This window comes from Macaca thibetana, chromosome 18 (genome assembly GCF_024542745.1).
Source record: "Macaca thibetana thibetana isolate TM-01 chromosome 18, ASM2454274v1, whole genome shotgun sequence".
Classification (NCBI taxonomy): Eukaryota; Metazoa; Chordata; class Mammalia; order Primates; family Cercopithecidae; genus Macaca; species Macaca thibetana.
Window position 1 is genome coordinate 34575342 of NC_065595.1, and position 22652 is coordinate 34597993.

Consider the following 22652-nt stretch of genomic DNA (forward strand, 5'->3'; position numbering starts at 1 on the left):
CTTTACTAAAAATACAAAACTTAGCCAGGCATAGTGGTGCACGCCTGTAGTCCCAGCTACTTGGGAGACTGCGGCAAGAGAATCGCTTGAATCCAGAAGGTGAAGGCTGCAGTGAGCTGAGATTGTGCCACTGCTTTAGCCTGGGCAACAAGAGTGAGACAATAAATAATAAATAAATTAATTAATTAAATTAAATTAAATTAAATTAATAAAATAAAATATGGAAAATAAATAAATAAATAATAAATAAATAAATAAAATAAATAAATAAAAATATGGAAGCCAAAGAACAGAGAAAAAAGAATACAGGAAAATGAAAGGCAAAGCGCAGTGGTTCATGCCTGTAATCCCAGCACTTTGGGAGGCCGAGGCTCAGGAGATCGAGACCAGCCTGGCCAACATGGTGAAACCCCATTTCTACTAAAGATACAAAAAATTAGCCGGGTGTGGTGGCGCGCAACTATAATCCCAGCTACTCAGGAGGTTGAGGCAGGAGAATAGCTTGAACCTGGGAGGCGGAGGTTGCAGTGAGCTGAGATCGTGCCATTGCACTCCAGCCTGGGCAACAGGGCAAGAGTCCATCTCAAAAAAAAAAAAAAAAGAAAGAAAATGAAGAGAGCCACAAAGAAATGTGGAACACCATTAAGCATATCAACACACACATAATGCGAGTCCCAGAAGGAGAGAAAAGAGAAAGAAGTGAAAATAATATAACAAGAAATTAGCTGGGTGCAGTGGTTCATGCCTGTAATCCCAGCACTTTGGGAGGCCGAGGCAGGCAGATCACTTGAGGTCAGGGGTTCAAGACCAGCCTGGCCAACATGATGAAACCCTATCTCTATTAAAAATATAAAAATTGGGCTGGGCCCTGTGGCTCACACCTGTAATCCTAGCACTTTGGGAGGCTGAGGTGGGAGGATCCCTTGAGGCCAGGAGTTCAAAACCAGCCTGTCCAACATGGCGAAAACCCGTCTCTAATAAAAATACAAAAATTAGCCAGGTGTGGTGACAGATGCCTATAATCCCAGCTACTCAGAAGGCTGAGACAGAACTTGAGCTGGGGAGGCAGAGGTGGCAGTGAGCTGAGATCACGCTCCTGCACTCCAGCCTGAGCGACAGAGTGAGACTCTGTCTCAAAAATAATAACATTAATAATATAACAAGAAACAATGCTGAAAATTTACCATGCTCTGCAATAATATACACATTCAGGAAGCTCAACAAATGCAAGTAAAATAAATGTAAAGAGAACTGCAAACAGACATATCAAAGTAAAAAATGCTGAAGTAAAAGAAAATCTTGAGGCCGAGTGCATTGGTTCATGCGTGTAATCCCATTTTGGGAGGCCGAGCTGGATAGATCAGGAGATCAAGACCATCCTGGCTAACACGGTGAAACCCCGTCTCTACTAAAAATATAAAAAATTAGCCAGGCATGGTGGAACGCGCCTGTAGTCCCAGCTACCCAGGAGGCTGAGGCAGGAGAATCGCTTGAACCCAGAAGGTGGAGGTTGCAGTGTGCCGAGAATGCACCACTGCACTCCAGCCTGGGCAACTCCGTCTCAAAAAAAAAAAAAAAAAAAGAAAATGTTGAAAGCAGCAATAGAAAAACTACCTGTTACTTACAAAGAAGCCCCAGCAAGATTAATAGCTGACTTCTTGGTGAAATAATGTAGGCCAGAAGACAGTGAAATAACACATTCAAAGTGCTCAAACAGAAAAAAATCTTCAACCAAGAATCCTATACCTAGCAAAACTACCTTTAAAAAATGAAGGCACAGCCTAGGCAAAATAGCAAGATTCCACCACTACAAAAAAATTTTAAAGGCCAGGTCGGTGACTCATGCCTGTAATCCCACACTTTGAGAGGTCAGATAGGTGGATCACATGAGGTTAGGAGTTCAAGACCAGCCTGGCCAACATGATGAAACCCTGCCTCTACTAAAAATACAAAATTAGCCAGGTGTGGTGGCTCATGCCTGTAATCCCAGCTACTGGGAAGCTGAGGCAAAAGAATCACTTGAACCCAGGAGGCAGAGGTTGCAGTGAGCTGAGATTGCACCACTGCACTCCAATCTGGGCAACAAGAGCAAAACTCCATCTAAAAAAAAAAAATTAAAAAGTTAAGCTGGGCATGGTGATTCACATCTGTAGTCCTATCTACTTGGGAGGCTAAGGCAGGGGGATCACTTGAGCCCAGGAGTTTGAGGCTGCAGTGAGCTATGATCATGCCACTGCACACCAGCCTGGGTGACAGAGCAAGGCTCTGTGTCAAAAAAAAAAAAAAAAAAGGACAAAATAAAGTCTGCTAGATAGAAAAAAACTGAGAGAATCTGTTGCTAGCAGACTCAACTTACAAGAACTAAGGGAAGTTTTGTAGGCTGAAATCAAGTAGCCTCAAATAGTAATCTGAATGCATATGAAAAAACAAAGACTGTAAGTAATGGTAACTATGGAATTATAAAGAGAACATACATGCATATTTTTTCTACTTTCTTCTCTTAACTGTTCAAAAAAGCAACTGAGGCAGGGCGTGGTGGCTCACTCCTGTAATCCCTGCACTTTGGGAGGCCGAGGTGGGCGGATCATGAGGTCAGGAGTTTGAGACCAGCCTGGCCAACATGCTGAAACCCTGTCTGTACTAGGAATACACAAATTACCTGAGCGTGGTGGCATGTGCCTGTAATCCTAGCTATTTGGGAGGCTGACTCAGGAGAACTGCTTGAACCCGAGAGGCGAGGTTACAGTGAGCCGAGATCACGCCACTGCACTCCAGCCTGGGCGACAGAGCATGACTCTGTCTCAGGAAAAAAAAAAAAAGAAAGAAAAGAAAAAGAATACTCCACCCAACGAGAGAATATACATACTTCTCAAGGGCACATGGAACATTCTTCAGGAAAGAATAGCTTTATGCTGGGCCATAAAACAAATGTCAATACATTTAAAAGGATCAAAATAATGCAAGGTATTCTTTGGTCAAAATGAAATGAAATTAGAAATCAATAACAGAAAGAAATTTAGGAAACTCACAAATATGTGTGATATAGTTTGGCTCCGTGTCCCCACCTAAATCTCATGTTGAATTGTACTCCCCGCGTGTCGGGGAGGGGACTGGTGGGAGGTGACTGGATCATGGGGGCGGACGTCCCCCTTACTGTTCTCGTGATAGTGAGTTCTCACCGGATCTGATGGTTTAAAAGTGTGGCACTTCCAGCTTTGCGCGCTCTCTCTCTCCTGCTCTGGCATAGTGAGTAAGACGTGCCTTGCTTCCCCTTCGCCTTCAACCATGATTGTAACTTTCCTGAGGCCTCCTCAGCCACATGGAACTGTGAGTCAATTAAACCTCTTTTCTTTATACCTAGTCTCAGGTAGTTCGTTATAGCAGTGTGAGAACGAACTAATACAAAGTCGAATTAAACAATACACTCCTAATAACCAACAGGTAAAGATTAAATCAAACACATTAGAAAATACTTTGAGAAGAATGAAAATAAAGATACAATGCAACACAACTTATGAAATACATTGCAAATGGCATGTGGAGGGAAATTTATACTTGTAAATTCCTATTTTAACAAAGAAGAAAGATCTCAAATCAATAGCCTAACTTTCCATTTTAAGACACTGAAAAAAGAAGAGCAGACTAAACCTAAAGCAAGCCGAAGTAATGAAATACTAAAAATTAGAGTGGGCCAGGAGTGGTTGCTCACACCTATAAATCATAGCACTTTGGGAGGCTGAGGCAGGGTCAGAAGTTTAAGACCAGCCTGAGCAACACGGTGAAACACTGTCTCTAGTAAATATACAAAAATTCGCTGGCTATGGTGGCCTGTGCCTGAATCCCAGCTACTCATGGGGCTGAGGCAGGAAAATCGCTTGAACCCGGGAGGCGGAGGTTGCAGTGAGATGAGATCATGCCACTGCATTCCAGCCTGGGTGACAGAGTGAGACTCTGTCTCGGAAAAAAAAAAAAAAAAAAAAAAGGAAAGAAAAAAAAATAGAGTGGAAATTAATAGCATAGAGAATAGAAAAACAATAGGGAAAAAAAAGTGAAAGCAAAAGTTGGCTCTTTAGAAAGATCAACAAAATGGAGAGGCAGTGGCCTGGCAGTGGCTCAAGTCTGTAATCCCAGCACTCTGTGGGGCAGAAATGAGTGGACTGCTTAAGCTCAGGAGTTGGGGTGGGAAGGGGGTCCGGGCATGAGGAGTGTAGGATGTGGCTGAGGCAGGAAAACCCTTGAGTCCCAGAAGTTAAGGCTCACGTGATGGCGCCACTGCACTCCAGACTGGGAGACAGAGTGAGACCCTGTCTCAAAAATAAATAAATAAATAAGGCCAGGAGTGGTGGCTCATGCCTTTAATCCCAGCACTTTGGGAGGCTGAGGCGGGCGGATCACAAGGTCAAGAGTTCGAGACCAGCCTAAACAACATGGATAAACCCCAACACTACTGAAAAAAAATAGAAAACTTAGCCGGGCATGGTGGCACACACCTGTAATCCCACCTACTTGGGAGGCTGAGGCAGAAGAATCACTTGAACCCAGGAGGCAAAGGTTGCAGTGAGCTGAGATTGCACCACTGCACTCCAGCTGGGCGACACAGCAAGACTCTGTCTCAAAAAATAAATAAATAAATAAATTGTCTAAGAAGAAAAGTGAGAAGACAAATTAGAAATGAGAGCGAGGACAGTCCTATCAACCTATTTTATAAAAAGAATTATAAAGAAATACTAAAAACAATTGTATATCAACAACTTAGGAAACTTAGATGAAATGAACCAACTACGAAAACTGACTCAAGAACAGATCATTTGAATAGGCCTACAACAAGTGAACAGATTGAACTAGCAATAAAAAACCTTCTCACAAAGAAAAGTCCAGGTCCAGATGACGTTACCACTGAATTCCACCAAATAACTTAAAGAAAAATTAATACCAATTTTTCACCAACTCTTCCAAAAAACAGAAAAAAAAAAGTAATTCCCAACTCTTTCCATCAGACTGGTATTATCCTGATACCAAAACCAGATAAAGACATTATAAGAAAAGAAAACTGGCTGGGCATGGTGGCTCACGCCTGTAATCTTAACACTTTGGGAGGCCAAGAAGGGTGGATCACCTGAGGTCAGGAGTTCAAGACCAGCTTGACCAACAAGGCAAAACGCCATCTCTACTAAAAATACAAAAATTAGCTGGGTGTGGTAGTGGGTGCCTGTAATCCCAGCTACTCTGGGAAGCTGAGGCAGGAGAATTGCTTGAACCCAGGAGGCAGAGGTTGCAGTGAACTGAGATCGTGCCACTGCACTCCAGCCTGGGTGTGACAGAGCAAGATTCCATCAGGAAAAAAAAAAAAAAAAAGAAATTAAAAAAAAAAAAAAAATTATACCAGGAGCAACTGAGATTTTTCCTAGGGATAAATGTTGGTTCAATGTCTGAAAGTTAATTAATGTAATACATCACATGAACAGAATAAAAAACAAAAATCACATGATCATGTCAAAAGACACAAAAAAAGCAAATGACAAAATCCAATACCCTTTCTTGATAAATGTACTCAACAAACTAGGAATAGAAGTAAATTTCCTCGCTTGTAATCCCCGCACTTTGGGAGGCCAAGGTGGGTGGATCATTTGAGGTCAGGAGTTTGAGACCAGCCTGGCCAATATGGTGATACCTCGCCTCTACCAAAAATAAAAAAATTAGCCAGGTGTGGTGGGCGCCTGCCTGTAATCCCAGCTACAAATGAACCTGGGCGGTGCAGGTTGCAGTGAGCGGAGATCGCGCCACTGCACTCTAGCCCGGGTGACAGAGCGACAGAGCACTTGCCAATTCTGTCCAACACCGTATTGGAGGTTTTAGCCAGGGCAATTTCTTTTCATTTGCCTCCTCAACTGACAAATCGGTGGCATGAAGAATAAATAGTTTCAATAGTTTCATCTTTATTCCTCATGACTAAATATCTTCATACAGCCAGGCACGTGGTGTCCACCTATAATCCCAGCTACTTGGTAGGCTGAGGTGGGAGAATCACTTAAACCCAGTAGTTCAAGACCAACCTGAGCAAAATAGGAAGACTCTATCTCTCCACTATAAAAAACAAAAACAACAACAAAAAAACTTCGTCTAAAAGTTTTATGTCCTTTCCCAATTCCTGCAAATATTTCCAAAATGTTCCAATCTCATGTGCTGTAAAGAACTGTGCTTTGCAGAAATAAAAACTGCACCTAAAAAATGATTTGGATTATTTTTAACTCAAAGGTCATTCAAGTTCAGAGAGTTATATATGGCGTTACTACTCAGTTTTTAGAATTGCAGACAGAAGAAACTGAAACTCTTTACCAATACACATGAATGTACACTTGTTATAAAGTTCCACATATTTTTCATTTTCTGCTCAACACTTTCACTGTATAAAAGAAGGAAAAACTTAGAAAAGAGAAGTAATGATGCACAGAGTTATCAGATATCAATGGTGGCAATGCTTTTCTAGATACCTAAACAGAAAAAACTGTGTTAAAATTTTGCTTACATTAGTTAGAACATTTGTTATTTAATATGTATCACCCTGAAAGGTATTTAAGGACAGACATAAATAATTTTACTTTGAAATGCTTAGATTTTTGGTTACAGTATATGATAGACAAAAAAGAAAGCTCTTATAAAATGAGATTTTTCTGGGCTCCAAGTCCCTTTCTCTGTACTGTATTTTAATAATTATAAAAATAAAATCATTTAAAAATAAGACAATTTTAAAAGCACATATATGGGCGAATATAGCTATAAAGGAGTGGCACAGGGGAGGTTTTTGGGGTGATGGAACTGTTCTGCATCCTGATTGTGTGTGTGATTTCAGATTGTGGGAGTGGTTCTACACTCTAAGTGTATTAACATGGTACACAAAAACAAAAAGTCAGTTTTACCATATGTTAATTTTTAATTAATTGTTTGTTTGTTTGCTTGTTATGAGACAGAGTCTCACTCTGTTGCCCAGACTGGAGTGCAGTGGTGTGATATCTGCTCACTTCAGCCTCCACCTCCCGGGTTCAAGCATTTCTCCCACCTCAGCATCCCAAGTAGCTGGGATTATAAGCACACAAAAATTATCCACACACCTGGATAATTTTTGTATTTTTAGTAGAGACGGGGCTTTACCATCTTGGCAGGCTGCTCTCAAACTCCTGGCCTCAAGTGATCTGCCCACCCTGGCCTCCCAAAGTGCTGGGATTACAGGTGTGAGCCACTGTACCTGGTCCTGCTGTATATTTATTTTTAAAAGAAAACTGGAAAAATGCACATATGCAATAGAATCAAATATAAACTGCACTATATTCAAAATATCATATGTAACAAATACCATACATCTGGTTAAACATAGGGGAGATGCAGGCCTCACTTCCTCTCTCTTTGGTATATTCTCGTATCTAAAAAGATTTTTGTCAATCTTTACTTTTGTGGTTTGTATTATAAAAACAATAGGCGTCGTGAATGCACTTTTTCAAACTATATATGCCCAGCAGAAAATTCGAATGCAATCTCCTGATACGTAGTCATAGGGTAATTTTGTCCAAGTCTCATATTTCATGGCCACCACCTCAGGTGTCCTGATAGGTTCATATGACTAAATCACCGAGACCGGAAATGGACCAAACAGATAGGTAAGTAAAACACCACAAGGCATCTTGTGTGTCAGGCTAACAAGTTTAGACTCTTTTAAGGCTTACTATTTTTCTATCGGAGTACCAATAAGGTATTTAGTATAATAACATTTATTATTCAGAGAATTACTACTGGCCGGGCAGGGTGGCTTATGCCTGTAATCCCACCACTTTGGGAGGCTGAGGCAGGCAGATTACCTGAGGTCAGGAGTTCGAGAACAGCCTGGCCAATATGGTGAAACCCTGTCTCTACTAAAATACAAAAATTAGCTGGGCGTGATGGTGCAGGCCTGTAGTCCCAGCTACTTGGGAGGCTGAGGCACAAGAATCACTTGAACCCAGGAGGTGGAGGCTGCATTAAGCTGAGATCACACCACTCTACTCCAGCCTGGGTGACAGAGCAAGACTGTCCCCCCTCAAAAAAAAATATATATATATAACATGAAACAATAATAAAAAAGAAAGTTACTACTATAACACAGTGGATGAAAAATCCGGGAAAAATAAAGGAGCAAAACAAGTAGTCTACAGTAAATTAATCCTGTATACTTTAGAGTTATAAAATTTGGTTACCTCTATTTATTCTCGTTCAAAACTCTGGACTTAATCTCACCTTCGGATTCGTATTCACTTGCTTTCTGCTTCAAGTCCTCTACTACCAGATAGACATCCCTGTCCCGGACCCTGTTGCGTTCTGAAAGGTGATGTAAAATCTCTGTGGTCCGTGGGTTCACCTCATACTGTGGAATGGGATGATCTCCAAATATTTTTTTTAACCACGCAGCAACCTAACCATTAAAAGAAAGACAAATATTATAAGCCTTGTTTACTGTAATGGCTCGATGAGATTATGACAAAGAAGTGATCAAAAGCAAACTAAATGCTTTCTGTGACTATTTTGGAGGCCTACTTCACAACCTCACTTGTCTTTAGGGAGATACTAGATATCAGCAAAATAAAAAGTGAGCAAGTACACAATGAACAAGACTAAAAATTACCAGAGAACTATCCCAAATCTACAAAAGCAGTACAGGCTAACAATTTGCCCCCCTTGAAAAACCGTAAAGCTTAATAGAACAGTGAGAAAGCATTATTAGACCGTGCATGGCCTGAAAAAAGCAATTGTCCCTCGATCCCCAGACGCCCCGCCGCGCCGGGAGGCTCCCAGTGTTGGGATGCAGGGCGCGGAAGCCGCTCAGATGTGGAAGCATCGGGGTGAGCAGGGAACCGGAAGGCGGGTTTGGCTTCTTAAGTCCCACTCCAGAGTCTGTCGCCAGGGGCTGCTCAACGCCTCTCCCAGGCCAGATCCAAACAAGGGGAGGCCCGGGCAGGAAGAGAAAGACATTTTTCAGGAGGGTCTAAGCACAAGGGGGCTTGCAGATAGTAACTGCAGCACTGAAAGGCGGATGTGTGGAATACGGGAGAGAAAAGTAGAGGTGGCGCGCGCAGGAGACCCGCTGGCGGCGCGGGGGTGTCAAAAACGCGTTTTCCAGGAGGCCACCGATCCCCATTCCCGCCACAGCACCTGCGTTTCTCTCTCCTCCAGTGGCTCCATAGCTGCCGCTCCCGCTGGAGATGCGCCTCGCTCACTCCCTAGGCTCCGCCCACACGCCGTGGGCACCCGCCCCTCGCCGGGTCCGGGATTTCTGGGAGTTGTGGTTTTTCCTTGGGCTGCCGGCCGCAGAGCGCCTGTGCAAGGCTGGTCCAAGGCTCTGGCATCGCAAGCCTGCTTGCCACTTCCCAGCTCTTCCCGCCTTCCGCGGTATAATCTCCACTACGAGAAATAGAGCAGCCTAGAACCAGGTTGTTTTTTCTTTCTTTTATTTTTATTTCTTGCTTGAATCACTTGTTTAAAAAAGTACTTGAAACGTTTGGTTCTTGGTTAGCAAGATGTTTGTGTTTCTTCCACATTGATTGCATCCATTTAGAATTTATATTCTACCTTGGCAATATGAGCTGCGGCAATCTTAACCTGGTCCGTTAGTTCCCCCTACCTAAGAACTACGGAAATTTTTTTTTTTTTTGAGACGGCGTCTCGCTGTGTTGCCCAGGCTGGAGTGCAATGGCGCGATCTCCGCTGCCTCCCAGGTTCAAGCGATTCTCCTGCCTCAGCTTCCCGAGTAGCTACTGGGATTACAGGCATGTGCCACCACGCCCGGCTAATTTTTGTATTTTTAGTAGCGACGGGCCATGCTGGCCAAGCTGGTCTCGAACCCCCGACCTCAGGCTATCCGCCCGCCTCAGCCTCCCAAAGTGCTGGGATTACAGGCGTGAGCCACCGCGCCCGGCCAGGAAAATGTTTTTTAGTGGCGTCGATCTGCTGGTACTGTCACTGCTGCTCAGCCATTGTTCAGTTCATTTCTTGCCTTCCCTAAGTCTCCTCCCTCCATCACCCTGTATTTAAACAGCATGAGAGGTTCTTCATATATATTTATATAGCAAGGTAACTTTTTAATATGTTTTTATATTTTTGTTTCATTCTTGCAGGGTCTCTGTAAAATAAATGGACACGTATTATTTTACCCATTTTTACATAAAACATATACACAAGGATTAAATGACTTGATCAAGATTAGGTAGTAGAGTTGGAAAGTGACCGAAAAGTTCTGGCTCCATTTGAGTGTTTCCCTCTCCACACTGCCATCAGCAACCTCCTATTGGGTACTGTGTTACTAGGAAAAGAGGATAGCTAAAGGAAGGATCATATACTCAACTTTCTGTCAAGTGTGGTTTAATATCAAATTGTGGATCAGGTTTAGCACCAAATATCTTCCTCCTAAGTCATTTGCATATTTAAAATGATTTTCTTTTTTTCTTTTTTTTTTTAATTTTGGAGATGGAGTCTCGCTGTGTCGCCCAGGCTGGAGTGCAGTGGCACGATCTCGGCTCACTGCAACCTCTGCCTTCTGGGTTCAAGCGATTCTTCTGTCTCAGCCTCCCAAGTAGCTGGGACTACAGGCAAATGCTACTACGCCTGCTAATATTTGTATTTTTAGTAGAGATGGGGTTTCACCACATTGGCCAGGCTGGTCTTGAACTCCCAACCTCGTGATCCGCCCTCCTCGGCCTCCCAAAAAAGTGCTGGGATTACAGGCGTAAGCCACAGCGCATGGCATTTTCTTTTCTTTTTGAGATGGCGTCTTTCTCCGTTCCCCAGGCTGGAGCACAGTGGCATGATCTTGGCTCACTGCGACCTCCGCCCCCGGAGTTCAAGCAATTCTCCTGTCTCAGCCCCTCTAGTAGTTGGGATTACAGGCTTGCGCTAGCATGCATGGCCAATTTTTTTATTTTTAGTAGAGCGGGGGTTTCACCATGTTGACCAGGCTGGTCTCAAACTCCTGACCTCAAGTGATATGCCTGCCTCAGCCTCTCAAAGTGCTGGGATTACAGGTGTGAGCCAACGCGCTTAGCCTAAAATGATTTTCTTTTCAAAGGAAACTTACTAGCAAGCCAAGCTTACTTATTATTTATTTTATTTTATTTTTAGAGACAGGGTCTTGCTCTTTCGCCCAGGCTGGAGTACAGTGGTGATCATAGTTCACTGCAACCTTGAACTCCTGGGCTCAAGCAATCCTCCCACGTCAGCCTCCTGGGTAGCTGGGACTACATGTGTGCACCTCTACACCTAGCTAACTTTTTGTATTTTTTTGTAGAAAGAGGGTCTCGCTATGTTGCCCAGGCTGTTTTTGAACTCCTGGCCTCAAGTGATGCTCCCATTTGGGCCTCTCAAAGTGCTGGGATGACAGGCATGAGGCGCCACACCCAACCTGTGTTGCTTATTCTTTTTGCTTCAAATATATCTCTGCTCTGGCTGGGCGCAGTGCCTCATGCCTATATTCTCAGCATTTTGGGAGGCTGAAGCGGGTGATCACCTGAGGTCAGGAGTTCAAGACCAGCCTGGCCAACATGGCAAAACCCCATCTCTACTAAAAATACAAAAATTAGCCAGGCACGTTGGCACATGCCTGTAATCCCAGCTACTCGGGAGGCTGAGGCAAGAGAATCACTTGAACCCTGGAGGTAGAGTTTGCAGTGAGTAGAGATTGAGACACTGCACTCCAGCCTGGGCAACAAAGTGAGAACCTGCCTCAAAACAAAAAACAAAACAAAACAAAAACTAAATATATCTCTGCTCTGTAACCAAATTTCAGATAAACTGGTGCAGCCCTTCAGTATGGGGCAAAAAAAGTTATCTTTATGTCTTGTGTCCACTTTTATCACTATAAATTTTACAAAATATCCCTGTATTTTTTTTTTTTGAGACAGAATCTCACTGTGTTGTCCAGGCTAGAGTGCAGTGATCACTGCAACCGCCACCTCCCAGGTTTAAGTGATTCTCATGCCTCAGCCTCCTAAATAGCTGGGATTACAGGCATGTGCCACCATGCCCAGCTAATGTTTGTATTTTTAGTAAAGACGGGGCAGGGGGTGCGGGGATCTCACTATGTTGACCTGACTGGTCTTGAACTCCTGACTTCAAGTGATCAACCTGCCTCAGCCTCCCAAAGTGCTGGGATTACAGGTGTGAGCCACCATGCCGACTAATGTTGTTGTTGTTGTTGTCTTGAGATGGAGTCTCACTCCCATCGTGCATGCTGAAGTGCAATGACGCAATCTCGGCTCACTGCAACCTCCACCTGGCTCACCGCAACCTCCACCTCCCGGGTTCAAGCGATTCTCCTTCCTCAGCCTCCCGAGTAGCCGGGGTTACAGGCATGCACCACCACCCCCAGCTAACTTTTGAATTTGCAGTAGAGACAGGGTTTTGCCATGTTGGCCAGGCTGGTCTTGAACTCCTGACCTCAGGCGATCTGCCCGCCTCGGCCTCCCAACACGCTAGGATAACGTGTGAGCCACTACGCCCAGCCTTGTTGTTTTTATAAACTATATTTTTTTCCTGTTAGCTTGTGAAAGTTGATTGGGTCATTCTTGTCATCCCCAACTAAAACCGTTTCGAGAGGTAAAGGGAAAAAAAGTACTCAGGGCACATAACATTGCTCCAAAAATGTAATTATCTGCAAGCCTGACTGCTGAAACTGCCTGCTGTAACCTAAACCAGTTTTATCTAATTAACTGCTAAAACAACCTGCAGTGACTCTAAGAATCGTTTTACCTAGTTGCCATCACTTGCCAATCAAAACTTGCCAGCTCCCCAAAACCTTACTAGTGACAATGAACTTTCTTAAAGAGCAATATGTAACAGTTCTCTTTTTTTGTTTTTGTTTTGATATAGGGTCTTGCTTTGTTGCCCAGGCTGGAGTGTACTGGTGTGATCACAGCTCACTGCAGCCCCAAACTCCTGGGCTCAAGTGAACCACTCATCTTCGCTTCCCAAAGTGTTGGGATTACAGGCATGAGCCACTGTTTCTGGCTACATTTCTCTTTTGCAAAAATAAAACCTCTAACCATCTCTTTGTTCTTCTGACATACCAAAGACCACCCTGTTTGTGTGTATGCCCTGAATGGCAATTATTGCTTCCTAAATATTTTAAATTTGGAGAATTCGTCTCTGTATTTTATTTTACTTGGATAGCCTTTTTCTTTCTTTCTTTCTTTCTTTTTTAAGATGGAGTCTCACTCTTATTGCCCAGGCTGGAGGACAGTGGTGCGATCTTGGCTCACTGCAACCTCCGCCTCCTGGGTTCAAGTAATTCTCCTGCCTCAGCCTCCCGAGTAGCTGGGATTACAGGTGCCCACCTCCACACCTGACTAATTTTTCTATTTTCAGTAGAGATGGGGTTTCACCATGTTGGCCAAGCTGGTCTCAAAGCCCTGACCTCAGGTGATCCACCCACCTTGGCCTCCCAAAGTGCTAGAATTACAGGTGTGAGCCACTGCACCCAACTTGGACAGCCTTTTTCTACCCCTGATTCCCAGGAAAATTGTTGCTCTATTTCCCCATGGCTTACCTTGAAAAGTTAGTAGAATACTAGAGAAAAGGATGGCCAATTACATGCTTACAAGCCATGTTTCAGGAGATGACCCTTGTAGCCCGGATATTCATTTGCCTCACCCAAATTCAGGTTTTAGGTGTAAGCCAGGATTTGGGGGATGGAGCTGAAAATGCTTCTCCAAACAGTGAAAAGTGGACCAGGCGTGCTGGCTCACGCCTGTAATCCCAGCACTTTGGGAAGCTGAGGAGGGAGGATCACTTGAAGCCAGGAGTTTGAGACCAGCCTGGGCAACATAGTGAGACACCCCCACCCCCTGCCGGCTTTACAAAAAAATTAGCCAGGTGTGGTGGTGCACTGCTGTGGTCCCAGCTACTTGGAAGGCTGAGGTCGGAGGACTGCTTGAGCCCAGGAGTTCGAGGCTGCAATGAATGGTGATAAACTCACTGCACTCTATCCTGGGCAACAGAGTGAGAGCCCGTCTTAAATAAAATAAAATAAATGAAAAAATAGAAAAGTGAAGGCAACGTTAATAAGTCTCCACTATGACATAACCAGCATCACACATACACACAAATCCTGCATATATCACAACAATCTCAGTATAGTAATTATGTGGAGAAAAAAAAAAAAACCATCAGGGTAAGCATAGAAAGCATTTTTTCATCATCTCCCTTTTAGTCCAAATGAAGAAGTAGAGTTCCCAATGGCATGAAACTAGATGTTGGCAGAGGAAAAAGTGAGTCCTTGTCCTGTCCTGGTGTAAGACTTCTGATTCTGGACAATTCTCAGTAGGACTGGCAATCGCTGTACTAGGCCTCCTTGTGATTTTTTTTTTTTTTAAGTTCTGGGATACATGTGCAGGACGTGCAGATTTGTTACATAGGTAAACGTGTGCCACGGTGGTTTGCTGCACCTATCATCCCATCACCTAGGTATTAAGCTCCGCATGTATTAGCTGTTTACCTTGATGCTCTCCCTCCCCCAGTTATCAGGATTTTTAAACAGTTTGCTCTAATTCACTGACAGGATTCTTTTAGAATGAATCTAAAAAAGCTGGGAATCTTTAACCTGAGTGCAGATCGGATCACCTGGAACAGTGCAGGTGTTTGTTAAAAATAAAGATTGCCCCAAATTTTCTACTCAGAGGGTCTGAGGTGGGGCTAGCGACCTGCAGATTAAAGGGCTCTGTGGGAGACGCCCTGCTGGTGGCCAGTCCCGGGGTTTAGCTGTTCACTGTTGCTACTCGTGCTAAACCGCGGTCTAACATTACCGACACTATTAATGGCCCTGGTCCTCAAGACTGCCGGGCCCCCGACGGGGTGAGGCCCTCATCATCTATCACCGGATGGGGCCTGGGAACTGCTGCTTAGCAGGTTCCGCTACCCACGTGGTCACCTGGGGCAACCACAAGGTCGACCCAAAAGACAAAAATAAATGTATAACGAATGCCAGGACAAAGCTGGAATATATCTAATCATTCATTTTGAGGTTTAAACTTAAAAATGTTACTTAAAAAATAAGTAACCTGCCAAAAAATGCAGAGTGGCCCCGGGGGGCGGGGGAGAGCGGTGGTGAACGCGAGGGGCAGTACTTCCGGGTCAGGTGGGCCGGCTGTCTTGACCTTCTTTGCGGCTCGGCCATTTTGTCCCAGTCAGTCCGGAGGCTGCGGCTGCAGAGGTAACGCCTGCGGAGAAACTGCAAAGATGCTGTCCGTACGCGCCGCTGCGGCCGTGGTCCGCGCCCTCCCTCGGCGGGCCGGACTGGTGAGCACCGAGGGCCGGCATGGTGGAGGCGGCCGGGCGGGGCTGCAGGGTGGTGGTGCGCCGGCTCGGGCGCTCTTTCTGCAGGAGGGCGAGGGGCTGTGGCGGATGCCGCCATCTTGCACCCGTGGCTTTGGGGCTGTGCAGAGCGGGCGACAGAGGTCCCCTTTTGCTCGCTGCCTGCGCAGAGTGAGGCAGAATGGTACAGGGCAGACAGTGAACTCGACGGTGTCCAGATAGAAGGCCTCAAGATTCCTGTCTTCGACTGAGAGCGGCCCGAGAAGTAGGGTCTTGGGTGAAGGTCAGGGCTTGGGCGCTATCTCTCCGAGGCCTTTTCCGAATCGGTGAGGTTCCTCGGCGGATTCTTAGGGTCGCGTCCTGCTGAAGGTCAGGAAACTGCTGTCAGCTCTTGCTGAAGCTAGTCATGGAAGTCTGACATTGTGTGAAGGTCAGCAGCATTTCACCTTTGCCTGGAGCTCAGTTTAGAGGAAAGGAATAAATGGAGGTGGTGTTTGGAATACTTAAGTAGGCTTTCTCTTAGTGCTGAATACGAAACGACCGTGAAAACATCGTGCAGGTGCAAAGAACCATTTCATGTGGCCAGCACTGTGGCAGCAGTGAAGCTGGTTTCTAAATTGTCTCTCCGGCAAGAGAGTGTGCTTTGTGGCACTTGAACGTGTTTAAATAATTTGTCCTAGAGTTTTCCACCTGGTTTTGAGTAATTTTTAGTGATTGAGAATTCAAGTAAAAGAGAACAAGGTTGGAAAATGGCTGTAAGAGTTAATGCCCTTGGTTGTTTCCCTTGAAATTAACATTTCAGTGTAAACGCATTGACGCTGACACTTTTTTTTTGTTTTAAAAGTAATCTGAATTTGAAAGTTGAAATAAACATGTTGGCTGTTTTTCTGCCTTAACAACTGCTGGTAGCATCATGGTTTTCTGTTAACAAAAATGCATTTTTAACGGTTTTCATCTGGCTCCTATGGAAGGTAGTAGCTTCAGAATTGACAGTAACCAGTCGCAGCCTTAAAACTTGAAGGAAAGAAACAAAAGGAAGTTCCAGGTGGCTGCAGGATTTGTTGAGAGAGTAAAATAAGTCCACATCCCATAACTCTTAGTTTCTAATCTAACTCTAGCATTTATTAGGTTTTTATTTGCTTTTTTTTTTTTTTTTTTTGAGACGGAGTGTCGCTCAGTCATCCAGGCTGCAGTGCAATGGCGTGATCTTGGCTCACTGCATCCCGCGCCTCCCGGGTTCAGGCGATTCTCCCGCCTCAGCCTCCCGAGTAGCTGGAATTGCAGGCACCCACCGTCATGCCCTGCTACTTTTTGTATTTTTTCGTAGAGACGGGGTTTCACCATGTTGGCCAGGCTGGTCTCGAACTCCGTACCTCAGGTGATCCGCCTGCCTCGGCCTTCTAAAGTGCTGGGATTACAGGCGTGAGCCATCGTGCCTGGTCGCTTGTTGTTGTGTTTTTTGTTTTTTTTTTTTTGAAGTAAAATTGGAAATACATTGACATCTTAAGTCAAAATAATAAAAATTGGGTACCTTTAAAGGGAAAGACACTTAGGTTTTGTTAACAGTTGCTTTTTTTTTTTTTTTTCCTTTGAGACGGAGTTTTCCTCTTGTGGCCCAGGCTGGGACATCTCGGGATCTCGGCTCACTGCAACCTCCGCCTCCTAGGTTCAAGCGATTCTCCTGCCTCAGCCTCCCAAGTGGCTGGGATTGCAGGCATGTGTCACCACGCCCACCTAATTTTGTATTTCTAGTAGAGGCGGAGTTTCTCCATGTTGGTCAGGCTGGTCTCGAACTCCCAACCTTAGGTGATCCACTCGCCTTGGTGGCCTCCCAAAGTGCTGGGATTACAGGCGTGAGCCACCGCGCCCTGCCAACAGTTGCTTTTTAAAATACTGCAAGGCCAAGCGCGGTGGCTCAGGCCTGTAATTCCAGCACTTTGGTAGGCCAGGGTGGGTGGATCACCTGAGGTCGGGAGTTTGAGATCAGCCTGGCCAACCTGGCGAAACCCTGTCTCTACTAAAAATACAAAAATTAACGGGGCGTGGTGGTGGTCACTGGTAGTCCCAGCTACTCAGGAGGCTTGAGGCACGAGAATCGCTTGAACCTGGGAGGTGGAGGTTGCAGTGAGCAGAGATCTTGCCACTGCACTCCAGCTTGAGTGACAGAGTGAGACTCCGTCTGGGGGGGGAAAGATTATGTGTATGTGTATATATGTGTGTGCGTGTGTGTGTATTTATATATATAATACATATATTTGTGTATATATATATGTATTTTTATATATGTATACTATGTATATTTATGTATTTTATATCTATATATTTTATATATTTATGCATTTTTATATATATTTATACTATGTATACATATTTATGTATTTTAAATCTATATATTATATAGATTTATATATTTTATATATATATATATAGTACAGTCTGGGCAACACAGTGAAATCCTGTCTCTACAAAAAAAAAAATAAATAGAAAAATTAGCCTGGCCAGGTGGTGTCCTCCTGTGGTCCCACCTACTGGGAAGGCTGAGGTGGGATCACTTGAGCCCAGGAAGTCAAGGCTGTAGTGAGCCGTGATTGCACCATTGCACTCCAGCCTGGGTGACAGTGAGACCCTGTCCCAAAAAATAAAAGTAAGTCGGGGGTGGCTCACGCCTGTAATCCCAGCACTTTGGGAGGCTGAGGCGGGTAGATCACTGGAGGTCAGGAGTTGGAGACCAGCCTGGCCAGCATGGTGAAACCCCATCTCTACCAAAAATATAAAAAGTTGAACGGGTGGTGGTGGCGCACCCCTGTAATCCCAGATGCTCGGGAGGCTGAGGCAGGAGAATTGCTTGAGCCCAGGAGGTGGAGGATGCAGTGAGCCGTCTCAAAAAAATAGTAATAAAATACAGACTGCATTTTAAAAATATGTGAGTGTTTACTGTGTACTAGGAGCTGTATAAAAGGTTTTCGCATATATCAAAAGGTACTTCATTTCATTTAACATTTTAAACAAAATGCTTTATATATAATAAGTATTTTCACCAGTACTTTGATCATACTAAGCTGGCATTTGTTTAAGCTTGTCAGTTTTATAAAGGCTCTGTTAAAATTCAAATTTTTAAGAATACTTTTGCACTAGGTCTCCAGAAATGCTTTGGGTTCATCTTTCATTGCTGCAAGGAACCTCCATGCCTCTAACACTCATCTTCAGAAGACTGGTAAGTCACTATTTCTCAGTCTACACTGCACTTACTAGATGAAGATACAAATTATCACACTAGATGAAGATCAAAATTACATACATCATGTAACTGTTGTGGGTTGTTTTTCATTTGTTAGTTTTTTCTTTAGTTTGTATATACTCTCAGGTTCTTAAACCATTGTGTGCCATTTAGCCCTGTCGTGGTTCTCTTGTTATGATCAAATGAACTACAGTTACATGTTTTTCTTTTGATGTTAGTACAGCTTCTTTGTTCTGATAATGGCCCTTGGGTAGAAACGGAAGGACCATATACTAGGTAATGGAATCTTTCTGACCTGTGAAAGACTTCTTTTTTCCTCTTTGAAAAAGCGTTAGAAAACATGTAACTTCTTTTTTTGTTGTTATTTTTTTTTATTATACTTTAAGTTCTAGGGTACATGTGCATAATGTGCAGGTTTGTTACATATGTATACTTGTGCCAGAAAACATGTAAGTTCCTAATGATAGGTTTTATTTTTCAAAGGCAGTAGCTGCTAGATATTTGGCAGTCTGTGAACTTGCACATTACAGATGTGGTAGGGAAATGGGGAGGTGAGCATAGGAAGACATTATAGGTTGGGGAATTTCTTTGGAGATGAGTATATGGACTTTCAAAATAAAGGTTAAATATATGTGTGTGAGTGTGTGTATGTATACGTGTATGTGTACACACACACCCACACACTCAGCATATATATGTTCTTTTTTTTTGAGATGGAGTTTTGCTCTTGTCGTCCAGGCTGGGGTGCATTGGCACTATCTGGGCTCACTGTAACCTCTGCCTCCCGGGTTGGAGTGATTCTCCTGCCTCAGCCTCCTGAGTAGCTGGGATTATAGGTGCCCGCCACCACACTCCGCTAATTTTTGTATTTTTAGTAGAGACGGAGTTTCACCATGTTGGCCAGGCTGGTCTCGAACTCCTGACTTCAGGTGATCCACCTGCCTTGGCCTTCCAAAGTGGTGTGATTACAGGTGTGAGGCACCGTGCCTGACCTCCTTTTTTTTTTTTTTTTTTTTTTTTTTTTTTTTTTTTTTTTTTGAGACTCTGTTGCCCAGGCTGGAGTGCAGTTGTGGGATCTTGGCTCACTGCAACCTCCACCTCCCTGGTTTAAGTGATTCTCCTGCTTCAGCCTCCCTAGTGGCGGGGATTACAGGCGTGCACTAGCACACCCGGCTAATTTTTGTATTTTTAGTAGAGAGTTTCACCATGTTGGCCTGGCTGGTCTCAAAGCCCTGACCTCAGGTGATCTGTCCACCTTGGCCTCCCAAAGTGCTGGGATGTTTTTGTTTGTTTGTTTTGTTTTGTTTTGAGACAGAGTTTTGCTCTGTTACCCAGACTGGAGTGCAGTGGCGTAGTCTTGGTTCACTGGAACCGCCGCCTCCTGAGTTCAAGTGATTCTCTTCTGCCTCAGCCTCACGAGTAGCTGGTATTACAAGCATGCACCACCACAGCTGGCTAATTTTTTTTTTTTTTTTAAGTAGAGATGGGATTTCGCTATGTTGGCCAGGCTGGTCTCGAACTCTTGGCCTCAAGTGGTCCGCCTGCCTCCCAAGGCGCTAGTATTACTGGCGTGAGCAACTGCACCTGACCCCTATATGCTAAGATGAAGAATACCACCTATACTACCCTGTGTGCCTTGAAAGAGAAAGACACACTTTGTTAAAGTGTTAAAGACACACAGTTGGTTTTTATTTTTTATTTTTGTTTTTTTGAGATTGACCAGGTGATCCGCCCGCCTCGGCCTCCCAAAGTGCTGGGATTACAGGTGTGAGCCACCGCGCCTGGCCGAGATAATTTTTGTAATTGAGTTGAAATGTCTTCCATAGGGACTGCTGAGATGTCCTCTCTTCTTGAAGAGCGTATTCTTGGAGCTGATATCTCTGTTGACCTTGAAGAAACTGGGCGTGTCTTAAGTATTGGTGATGGTATTGCCCGCGTACATGGGCTGAGGAATGTTCAGGCAGAAGAAATGGTAGAGTTTTCTTCAGGCTTAAAGGTAAATTATAAAATAAGATTTTGGTATCTAAGTCTTCTCAGTTATTCATTTAGTGCATCAGAGATTGTGTCAGATTTTTTAAAAACTTTGTCTCAATTTGCCTCAGATTTTTTTTCTTGTTATTATCATATATCGTAAAGAGAATAAACTTAAGGGTTTGAATTTGCCAGGTTTTTTTTTTTACTCTAGGGACTGATTTATATATAACTTGTAGCCACTGGCTCCAAAATATAAAATTGAGTAAACTTTAACTGCAAATCCAAGAAGTTCAAGTCTGTTCTTTCTTGCTGTTAAGATTATTTTATACAAAAGCAAAGCATTTGATAACTTCAACAGAATTTTTCTGGTGGAAAGTTGGAAGTTCGTGACTTTGTATTTCTAGTGAGTAGACCTATTGTTCAAAGGCGAGTTTTGGTGTAGCTATCAGAAGCTCTCTAATGATGTAAGTCTGCTTTCTGTTGGGTTGAGTCTCATCTGTCAGTGGTATGAGACATAAGTTGTAGGAGTTAGGGAAAGCAGAAGATGACATCTGGATAAACTAGAGAGTAGAACTGTCTAGTAGGCACACAGGTATGGGAAAAGATAGTCTTGATACTCTTGCTAATGTCTACTATGGAAAAAGAGCCACTTGATGTGGAAGACTTAAATACAGAGCCCAAAGTTATCATGAGCTGTAAGACATTGGCCAGTATAACATCTTCAGTATACAGTATTTTTGAAAGGTGAGGTCGAAACAAATTAATTCCGAGTTCCCCTTTTAGCTTTTAAAATCCAAGTGTCTAGAACAATACTGTCCAATAGTATTGGACATACATAGTATTCTGCAGTGATGAGAATACATCTGTTTAATATGGTACCTACTATCACTATTAATCATGTAAAATATGTCTAATGTGACAGGAATTGAATTTTTCATCTTTTAAATTTGACAAATTTAAATAGCCACATGTGGTTAGTGGATGCTGTATTGAACATCAGAGATGTAGATTACAGTTTTTGGACCTGTAATGATATTCCATGATACTCCAAGTACTTCTCCAGAGTTTTCATTACTGACCAGACTATTCCTGGAATAGCCTTTTTGCTTCAGACATGATTTAAGGATCTAAAATGTAGTTATAATGATGAGAGGTGATTTGGTGCTGTTAGGTTACGAAAAATTTGTATTTGATTGGTTTCAGTTAGGTAGCTTTTAATTTCACTTTCTACTAACCCAGAGAGTACAGGTTTTGATTAATTTTTGAAACTGTTTATGGAGCTTCTCACACATAAAAGAGATGATAATCACATTTGTCTTAAGATTTCCATCACTTTATTTCATACTGATCACCCAGCCCAAGAGTCATTGCCAAAGAAAATGCAGTGGAAAAAGCTTATTAACCTGTCCAATTTCTTTGCTTCTGTAACAGTTATTTGAGGATATGATAGCATATTAGGCTTATCAATGTGCTGTCCTAAGATTATTCAAGGGAATATGTTGCTATTTTAAACGTCTCAATCAGAGAGGGTTATTTAGTTGGAAAAGTACTAAAGAATAAACCAGGTGAAAAGGACAATACTGCTTTTCCCCCCTGGCTATTTTCTTAGGTAGTATTGGTGTATGGGGAGGAGTGCCCATTCAGCTTCGTTGATGTTCAGTTGTGTCTTTTGTGCAGGGTATGTCCTTGAACTTGGAATCTGACAATGTTGGTGTTGTCGTGTTTGGAAATGATAAACTGATTAAGGAAGGAGATATAGTGAAGAGGACAGGAGCCATTGTGGACGTTCCAGTTGGTGAGGAGCTGTTGGGTCGTGTAGTTGATGCTCTTGGTAATGCTATTGATGGAAAGGTAGGTTTAATGTTGATTAGATATAGTTGCAGCTTTTAACAAACATCAGAACTGATTATGCTTAGGGTTTTTCTTTTCATTTTTTTAACAGGGTCCAATTGGTTCCAAGACCCGTAGGCGAGTTGGTCTGAAAGCCCCCGGTATCATTCCTCGAATTTCAGTGCGGGAACCAATGCAGACTGGCATTAAGGCTGTGGATAGCTTGGTGCCAATTGGTCGTGGTCAGCGTGAGCTGATTATTGGTGACCGACAGACTGGGTAAAGA

General features: G+C 43.5%; 2 protein-coding genes across 3 annotated transcripts in view; one reads left to right on the forward strand and one right to left on the reverse strand.

The window, feature by feature from the left end:
• ATP5F1A (ATP synthase F1 subunit alpha) overlaps positions 1-22652 on the forward strand; it is a 541488-nt gene that overhangs the window by 514227 nt on the left and 4609 nt on the right. Inside the window, exons 2-6 of one of the 2 annotated variants that reach the window (XM_050767964.1) lie at positions 15200-15309; positions 18460-18538; positions 20389-20558; positions 22214-22387; positions 22479-22645. In XM_050767964.1, the coding sequence (XP_050623921.1) occupies positions 15250-15309; positions 18460-18538; positions 20389-20558; positions 22214-22387; positions 22479-22645 (650 nt within the window). In that variant the 5' untranslated portion in view covers positions 15200-15249. Of the gene's footprint in view, positions 1-15195; positions 15310-18459; positions 18539-20388; positions 20559-22213; positions 22388-22478; positions 22646-22652 lie in introns of those variants that run through there. The other variant, XM_050767963.1, reaches the window with a different exon arrangement.
• The window catches only part of HAUS1 (HAUS augmin like complex subunit 1), a 983957-nt gene that overhangs the window by 15808 nt on the left and 945497 nt on the right, over positions 1-22652 (reverse strand). Inside the window, exons 2-3 of the mRNA XM_050767980.1 lie at positions 9178-9267; positions 8266-8440 (exon numbers count right to left, since the gene is read on the reverse strand). Of these exons, the coding sequence (XP_050623937.1) occupies positions 8266-8440; positions 9178-9207 (205 nt within the window). The 5' untranslated portion in view covers positions 9208-9267. The remainder of the gene's footprint in view (positions 1-8265; positions 8441-9177; positions 9268-22652) is intronic.